Source organism: Salminus brasiliensis, chromosome 13 (genome assembly GCF_030463535.1).
Source record: "Salminus brasiliensis chromosome 13, fSalBra1.hap2, whole genome shotgun sequence".
In the NCBI taxonomy this organism is placed as follows: domain Eukaryota; kingdom Metazoa; phylum Chordata; class Actinopteri; order Characiformes; family Bryconidae; genus Salminus; species Salminus brasiliensis.
The window spans coordinates 10,128,363-10,137,658 of NC_132890.1; the positions used below are offsets into that span (position 1 = coordinate 10,128,363).

At 39.0% G+C, this 9,296-nt stretch overlaps 1 protein-coding gene across 1 annotated transcript; it reads left to right on the plus strand.

Moving 5' to 3' along the window:
- The first annotated feature begins 133 nt into the window (after positions 1-133).
- LOC140575416 (uncharacterized) lies at positions 134-8,773 on the plus strand. The gene is made up of 10 exons (XM_072695721.1): positions 134-246; positions 721-814; positions 2,041-2,124; positions 2,508-2,608; positions 2,822-2,945; positions 4,622-4,821; positions 6,878-7,153; positions 7,367-7,549; positions 7,787-8,365; positions 8,526-8,773. The coding sequence occupies exons 2-10, from the start codon at positions 756-758 to the stop codon at positions 8,561-8,563; spliced, it is 1,644 nt and encodes a 547-aa protein (XP_072551822.1). The 5' UTR covers positions 134-246; positions 721-755; the 3' UTR covers positions 8,564-8,773.
- Positions 8,774-9,296: the final 523 nt, after the last annotated feature.

The window sequence follows — 9,296 nt, forward strand, 5'->3', positions numbered from 1 at the left end:
TGTATGATGAGTGAAGGATATATCGTTAGGAATCGACATGATCATCTCTTTTGATTGGTATAATTGGTGCGGATGCGGCAGGTGGCGGTATGCGCTCCTATAATGTAAGCTAGGATCTTTCTGAGGAAGGAGAACCATCCGCTAACCAGCGTTAGCTAGTAAACATCGTGAGGAACCCGCCGATATACAACGGCTTAATTTTTTTTATTTTAAGGACTGCTACGAACTGGCTTTTCCTGAATACGGGTAAAGTTTTATTATATTGTAAAAAAAAAAAAAAAAAAAAACCCCACCGAGGCTGAGGTACAGACGAGCAGCCTAGCATAGCTTTGCCTACTGTTAGACTACCCAGCTAGCTAGCTAGCTAGGTCACCACCAACCATTCTTAACATAATTTCTGACCGGTTAATTTATCATTCAGTACTGTAAAGCGATGTGAACAGGTGTAGCTAGCTAAATGTGAACCGAATTATCATGTAGGTCCTTGGTCAGCTCGTTAAGACTAACCCGTTAGCTTTTAGCTTCAAAGGCTTCAGCCCACTATAGTGCTAGCTAGCTAAGCTAACGCTATCTAGCTAGCTAGCATTATATTAGTCGTAATAAATTCAGCGCTAGGTAAATACTATGCTAGTTACCAGAAGAAGGTGGGAAAGATGGATAGTTGTGATCAGCAGTGTGTATTAATGTTCACTGTGTCTGTAACTGCATTTCCCCCCTCAGCCTGAAACCTGTCGTGGGGTCCCTGTATATCTCGGATGTCGTCGTGGGCGCAGGGCGCAGGAGCCAGGCGGCATCAGCCGAGCCCAAGCGGCGGGTATGAGCTTTTAAAACTCAAGTCATTTATCAGTGAAATACTTTGCTTAAAGTTTCCATTAATCCAGCTCTTAATTGATAATGCATATAGAAATAATACAGGGGTTTTACAGTAAATTTGTAAATCTACTAGCTATAGTTGCTGCTGGGTTTGTGTACATTTGTGTTTAACCATGAATGAAAATCCTCCAGTCCGTTATGGACAGGGTTGGACTCCCCAGCTTGATATTTCACTACAGAGCAACCAAAATTATCAAGGTAGAAAAATACTTTTGTTAGGACCTCCCATGAAAACCTTTGTCTTATATATCTTATATATTTAAACATATAGAAATTTTTATCTTAATTTAAACAATATTAACAGCTGGAGGTAAAATAGCTAAACCATTAAAACGTAAATGCAAAATGTCATTAGTAGAAATACTAATAGTAGTTTTCTTGTGATGGAAAAGTTTAAATAGCTGCCCTAATAGCCGGTGTTTCCTTCTTTGCTGAAATAAGTTCAGTTAGATGTTTGCTATAATGGTGTTTGCTACCCGTCTTTGACATCTCTGACAACTGGGAGAAAGTTTTTCCACTCCTCCATGCAGAAATCTTTCAGCTGTGTGATGTTTCAGCTTCAGTTTTTAAGGACGGATGGTCTCATATTTTCCTCAAACGCCCCCCAATTCAGTACAGCATTCCTGGTGGATTCTATATTGGAGAGCTCTCCAGGCCCTACTATAGAAAATCCTTCCCAAACCAAGACATTTCCACCTGTATGCTTCACAGTTGATATGGGTTCTTGTGCTCAAATGCTGTGTGGTTTAAGCAAAACATGTCCTCTGTTACTACGGCCAAATAATTCAACTTTGGATTCAGTCGTCCAAAACGCATTGTTTCTGGTCTAGGTCTCTGTGTTCTCTAGAAAAGTCTTATGCTCATGTTTTGGGTTTTTTTTTAATACCAAGGGTTCCTCCTTGCACGCCATTCCACATTCCCTTGATTTAACAGCCTGTACCCTTATTTTAATAAATCATTCCTGTGATTTAACAGTTTAACAGCTTTCCTCAATAGGTTGTTAAAACGGATAGACCTTTAAATATTATTTTTCTACCTTGTTACATTTTGGGGCTCTGTATTATACAGAAATCTTATTATACAGCCTCACTGTAAGGTATGGGCATGCTATTACATGCTAGTATATTGTGTTTAAATGTGAGTGTTGTTTTGCTGTTCTCTTGGTAGTGGAGTGCAACCTCTTCGAGCTTTCAGAAGACAGCCATACCCTTCTAGAGAGGAAAGGAAAGATGCACACCATGAACCAGATAGGTAGGTCAGTTGCAAATTAATAAAAAGCGTGTGCATGTGTTGTACAAATAAGTGTTTGGAGATATGTCTTTTTGGCCTAATTTAAAACTGCTGCTTTAAATTGCATGATAAGTGGACCAAAATTGCTTTTTTGCTGGACCGAGACAAAACATTTGTGAGCATGTGGCATGTGTTTTTCTTTTGTTTTGGTTGTTTTTCATTTCCCCTGAGCTGATTCTCTTTGATCAGCTTCAGGTACTAGTTTAATAGCCTGTTTTCCAGACCCAGTTTAAATTTAGTCCAAGATTATGATAAATGTTCATTGTAATTTGCCATACAGTAAGATTTAAGTCTTTGTATAGATACTGGTCCCACATTTGCTAAAATGTAGTGTCTGTTTTTAGCTATGAAACTCTGGAACAGCAGGAGAATTATTCTGGAACCTCAAACTACGAAACATATGAACATTCAGCGCATCAGCCAAACCAGACTCATCAGCCCAGTGGTAATAATATAATGAAATTATATTAATACATTTTATTATATACTTTTTTTAATGTTTTATTTGCAGTGTTTTCAAACAGTACAGTTGTTGTCAGCTGTCCGTGATCCACTCACTACTAACATCTATTTCAGAATTGCTGGGTTCACCTCATGTTTACTTTAGAGTCTGAATTATTGTCAGGAATTTAAATGTATTTGCATAATGTTCTCTTAGGTCCCTCATCATCTGGAGAGGGTGAGCGCAGTGCTCTTTACCAGAGACTGTATGACCATTTTCATGGAGATGGGGCCAAGAAGCCTGCTGACTGCGTTGTCCTGTCTGTGAATAACCAGAATATGTGAGTATATTCTACACCAGGAACGTGAAATTTAAAAGATTTTAATATGTGAGTGGGCTGAATGGAGCTTTTGCCTACTCAAGCTATGCTGTCAGAGCCTCAGTGAAACTGTGGAAAATTAAAAATAGAAAAAAAGAAAATCTGAAATATGTGATGTTTTTGAACACCTTTTCTATAGAATCTTTAAGAAAGTTCACTTTGTTCTTTCTTTCTTGAGTCTTTATAAACAAATTCAATGTTTTATATGTCAAGGCATTTGCATGCATTCATGAAAAAAATATACAGATTGCTGTAATCATCATTTTTTTTAAACCTTTGCACAAATAAGTTCTTAATTTCTGCATTGTGTTCCTATGGGAAAACTTGTCTGAAAAATAGTCTTTCACGTTTTCTTATCAAATGATGAACATCATGAAAAAATCTCCTCATATTAAATGCCTCCTCCACCTAAAAAGCATTTTGCACATACAACTCACTGTACAAGTTATTAAATGGGGTCTGAATAGAAGATCTTTATTTATAAAACAGGATGCTTATGTTGATACAGGTGCAGCACCTCTGTTGCTTGTCTATGAACTGTTAAAGCAAGTTATAAACTTACTACTTAAAGCCAATAACAATATCCACATTTATCTTTTCAGTTACCTTTTTTTTTTATATCTGAAAGTGTCTGTTTAAATCACTTCACTTGGTTGCTATAAGTGACATTATGTATGATGAAAAGAAGTCAATTTTGACTACAAACTGCCTGAATTCACACAGTAAAATGCTTGTTTTCAATGTTCACGTCTTAAATGATGGATGGAATCCAATACAACACTTCAGTGCCACTGAATATAACTTCAGCTACCAGTATATAAAAAAAGAGAAATGAAAACTCTTCATCAAATCAGTCATAAGCACCATCATTTTATCACATGTCGGTCATTACCTAATATTGAATTTTTAAGCTATACACTAAACATGTTTTAGAGATTTGAACTATGTGAACACTTGAGTGAAATCAGTGAGAAACGAGCAAAAAAACAGTTTTTTTTACATTAACAAAATTACACAACCACTTTTGTCTCAAAGAACAAAACGTGACGAGAAATGTCAAACATGGTAAAAAAAAAGTAGTTATTTTCTGTACATACTATATATTTTATTTCCTTATGAAAGCAAATGTAGTATTAATAGGGAGACAATCCATGCTTTAAAGACAAAATGTATTCACCGGAATCAATAAGCTACAGTTACATAAACAATAAATTAATGTCAATTTAGGTCATAATCACTGGTGATAATTATGACTTCTAAGGGTTACATCATTGCTTTGATGTTTTGTCATCATTTTACCATTTTGTTTTTCACAATATTCACCATTGATATTCAAAGTTGCTGTGACCCCACATAATAATCCTAATATCTATATTCCCATAGCTTTCCATTTATATACTGTGATTTCTTTGATTGAATAAGCCTTACATCTGAATAGAAACATAATATTAAGTCCATCTTTAAGCAGTGACTGCACTCAAGCCCCCATAAGTTATTCCTTTGGCTGACTTCATTTCCAGCCTTCCATATTGTACACATCAGGCAACACAGTGTTGCCTCCTCTTCCTGCCCACATGTTTAACCAGTTCCCTGGTGCATGGAGGTCAATAACCAGCTCTCTTCTTCTTCTTTCAAAGGGATTACCCAAAATCGTTAGGCCACTGTTTGCAGGAGCGTGGCCTCTCGGTGGAAATGCTTTACCTGCAGGCGGAGTCAGGCCTAACCCGAGCCCTCCAAGATGTCCGCTCCGACGGTTCCCCCTTATGTATTCTCGTCGAGCAGACTAATGTAACTCTGTCCTCGTGCACAGTAATCATATTTTCAGAGTCCCTCAAAAGTAAGTCCCCACAGCCACAATGTTCTAAGCAAAGACAGTTCAGCTATTTCTAACTTCAGTATATTTCAAAATACAGTTGTCAGTTACAGTTGTATGCAAAATACAGTTACCTGGGCACTGCTTGTCAACTTGTACATTTTGTTGGTTTATTTATATATTTATTTTAAGCAAATTAAAGGTAACCTCTGCAGCAAACTAATAAGATAAAACGAAATGCTATTGTTCAAATGTTAATGCACAGCTATTTTATTAAATTAATTTATTAACATAACTAGATGTTTTAGGCAGTTTAGGCAGATCAGGAGTTCCAGTTCCAGAAGATATGTTTTGGTTTACCTGCAAAATGTTCTGCCTAAATTAAATCAACAGACTTAATCACAGATAGCAGTTTTATTTCAGAATTGATGCCCACCACCATAATAGCAAAGCCATTTTATCATAGTATTTAAAAACAAAAGGCAGTTTAGGCAAATCAAGAGTTCCAGTTCCAGAGCATATATTCCCTGACTCTTTAATCTTTATGCTAATACTCAAAAACAATGGGTTACTCTCAGTAGCTCATAGAGCTAAAAGCATTTTGACAGACAGTCCCGACTTGCAAATATGTGGGTAGATCTAAGAAAACATGCTGTGCATACAGAATTAACCAATAAGGGACTGTGGAAATTCTTGAAACGAACAGAAATACTCCTGGTTGGCTACAAAAACAAAAAGCAAGCTATAAAACTAGTGACTTAGTAGGGTGCCAAGTAACTGTGCTAAATAACAAGTATCCAAATTTTAGCAAAATAAGGTACAAATTTAAGTAATTTGCTGCAGAGTTTGTTACTACTTAATAAAAAAATTATAAAATGTGTAATTTTGGTTTTGCATACAACTGTTCATTGGTTTAGTGGTGGGCATCCTTAAGATGCATTTAAAAACATACTTCCAGTTCAGATTTATCACTATAAATGTTTAACCGGAGTGTGAGAAAAAAGGTAAAACATAATAAACATAGTAAACGTAATTACCACACACATGGGAGCTTTCTTTCAAATACAAATAAAGTACAATAAAAAAAAAACTGTTAACATTTAAAACGTTGGTCCTCATGTAATGAAATGGAAGAATACTCAAAAATCCTCAAACCGGTACAAAACTGTTGAATACTACACTTCCTTAATTGCAAAAAAAAGTCAGTTTAGTGGTTTGAAACTGGTTTATACATACTTCTTTTATGCATTACCTAACTTATGCTTGTAAAGTAGGAATGCACTGATAATAGCACCCTCTGCAGAAAGCAGATCACATGTACCACAACATGTGCATGGCAGTGGTATGTGCCAAAAAGTCAGAAAATAATAAGGCAATAATTTGCAAAATATTGTCACATGCGTTTGGTTGGATTTTTTTTCTGCAAAAAAAAAATGACTAACTGTTTTTCTAATTACCAAAATGAAATAAACACACTAAATGCCAGATATAGATGCCCACCGCCATAATAGCAAAGCCATTTTATCATCATATTTAAAAACAATCCAGATAATAAACTTGCAGTGCATTGCAGTGATTTTTAATATCAACTCCCATTGTAACTTGGAAACTGCATATTTATATTTACAAATTGAGTTAATAGTTTTTCTGATCCATCCCCATAATTAATCAAATGAAATCGAATGCGCGGTTTAACAAAAAAAAAAAAATAAATAAAAATAAATATATATATATCAACCTGTGTGTCCATATCAGGCCTGGAAATGACTGTTGATGCACTGATGTTGCAGTTGAATAAGAATGTGGACTGCTTCACTTTTAATGCTGTTTACATGAAATAATACCACTTATAATACCAATAATACCACACTTCATCATTTCCTCTCCTTAAAAATTAAAACGTATCAGCCATTAAATATAAATGGGGGTAAAAACATAGTTATAAAATCCAGAGTGTGGCACTAGCACCATCCTGCTGGTCTGATAGATCTCTCAGGCTAACCTGCAGTGGCCCTCACTGTGCACCATATGTGACCCCCGTCCTTTCTCCCTGGGCTGAGTCTCTGTTGCTCTCACACAGTTCACCGCAACATGCCGAAGGACCAGGCCATGGAGTTTGTGATGGTGGAGTTCAGACGTCTGAGCAGTGGTCGACGGCAGCGTGACACTGGCGAAGCAGCAGCGAGGGCATCTGAGCTGACCGATGACTACCTGGAGCGGGCCAAGCTAGAGCACCACTTCGTGCCTTCCACCACAAGACACCTGCTCTTTCTCATGGCAGAGGGCCTGCACCTGTACCCGGAGGAGCTGGGAACCATCGCTGAGTACATACAGAACCACCAGGACCGTCTGCAAGGTGAGCAGGCATGGACTCGTGCTGAACAGTAGACAGTAGTGTACTGGAAAGCTAGCAAATGGTACAGAATTGAAGATCCTGAGGCTTTTTGAGTGCATGTTTGTGCTAGTGTATTTATGGATTCCCATGACAATCCCATCATTATGTTGTTGTTTACCATGTTGACATGTTACTAAGCTTCCTGTGTGTTGTTTTGCCTTTGTGCCATTCCAGCATTGCCCACTAAGGCAGATAATAAAGTGGCTCCAGAGACGCTGACCAGTCTTCCTGCAGGTTTGGGGAGTCCTCCACCCCTTCTACCTAATCCCATCAGCCAAAGCCAACCACTTAGTGAGCATCCCTCCGTTCCTTCAGGAAGAGACGAGCCATCTCAGGGTCATGTGATGGGTGCACCAGGTTGGTGTATTAGTTATTGAACTTGACTATGTTGCAGCAGTTACAGATGAGATGAACATGTTAAGGCGATTGTGTGATGATGATGATGATGATGATGTGGTCATGAAATTCAGAAAAAGCTCTGTGAATTTCAGAGCAAGAGACAATGTAGAACATTGTATCTCTTCATCAGATATCATTTGTTTGTAGACTGTGATCAAACATACTTGCATTTCTTTCCTCATGTCTTTTCCCCAGACTCATATCTGAAGACTAAGCCTCCACCTCTTCTGTCAATGGATGTTCTTCAGGCATCTTCCCACAGGCCACCTGCCCCTCACGCCCCCGGCGCCCCACACATCCCTGGCGCCCCTCACGTCCCCGGCGCCCCTCACATCCCTGGCGCCCCTCACATCCCCGGTGCTCCACACGTCCCCGGCACCCCTCACGGCCCTGCCACCACATACGGCCCCCCACCTTCTTTTAGTCCCCAGTCACCAAGAGGTCCTCCAGGTCCAAGAGGTCCTCCAGGTCCAAGAGGTCCACCAGTCCCACGAGGTCCGCCAGGCCTCCGTAGTTTACTAGGCCCCAGAGAATCCCCATGTCCTCGACAAGGTCCACCTGCCTCACATGGGTCTTCTGACCACGGACCACATGATTTCCATCCACCTCGGGGGCCCCTACTTCGTCATGGACCCCCTCCATCGCATGGACCGCCTCTGCTCTGTGGGCCACCATCCCAGAATGGCCCCAGTGGGACTTGTGGTCCCCCACCTCCACATGGTCCCAGAGCACCTCCACCTGCGCTCAGGAGCCTTCACATGGGGAATCAAACAGGTGTGGACTTTAGATTAGATGATGTTCTACCACAATTAGAGATCACTGTGTCCAAGACTTGTTTTTGACTTGTTTTCATAGTCTGGTCATGAGACAGTTAAACGTTTGTTTGATTGATTTTAACTCTGAATTTTTATTTTTTTATTTTTCTTTTCGTTAGGACCTGCACCACGCCCTTTGCGACGTCTGCTTCCCTGACTCAGGATGTTTGAAATGACTTCAGCTAGTGCAGCTGCCTAGGAAGACATTGTATTCTTGATGTTCTATGACAGTGTTTCTGTTGTCTTTTATATGTTGTTGGCTTTGTTAATTGCTTTTTATACTTTTTTGTTCTTTTCTTTTCAGTCTTGTCTTGTCCCCGGCATCAACCGATGCCACGTTTTATTAAAAGTACATTTTTGTTTCCAATCTTTGACTTTTTTTATTTTTCAACTATGCACTACATTTACATCTACAGTCTTTGATTGGTCTAGATAGTTCACACTTACATGACATGATATTACAGATGCTGTTATATGATTCAATCAAGGAGGTTCCTGACAATTATGCCACTGTGCAGCCAGAGTGCATCATAGTGTTTCTGAACCCTGGTCCTGGAGACACCCACGTTTTAGTGGTTTCCCTGCTTTAACACACCCCTTGCAATTTTGAAAGGACTTGTTAATTAACCGATTAGTTAAATCAGGTGTGTTGGAAGAAAGGAATGCAATAAATGTACAAGATAGGGCTCCTCCAGGACCAGACTTGCGAAACACTGATGTTAGACATACACTATGACCAGTCTCCTAGTGTTTCCTTCACCCTGCTTCATCTGGTTTAATTATTGGAAGGATATGGTTTAATGGGTTTGTGGAAAAATCCTTTTTTTTTCTTTTTCTTCTAACTTTATGCCAATTTGCCCACCTGTGTAACTCCCCCCGTAGCACTAGCA

Excerpts from the sequence above, each read along its gene's own strand:
- LOC140575416 (XM_072695721.1), top strand. The coding sequence starts at position 756 with ATGTCGTCGTGGGCGCAGGGCGCAGGAGCCAGGCGGCATCAGCCGAGC. Across the intron at positions 815-2,040 it reads CAGCCGAGCCCAAGCGGCGG|TGGAGTGCAACCTCTTCGAG; the intron begins GTATGAGCTTTT and ends TTCTCTTGGTAG. Across the intron at positions 7,154-7,366 it reads CCACCAGGACCGTCTGCAAG|CATTGCCCACTAAGGCAGAT; the intron begins GTGAGCAGGCAT and ends GTGCCATTCCAG.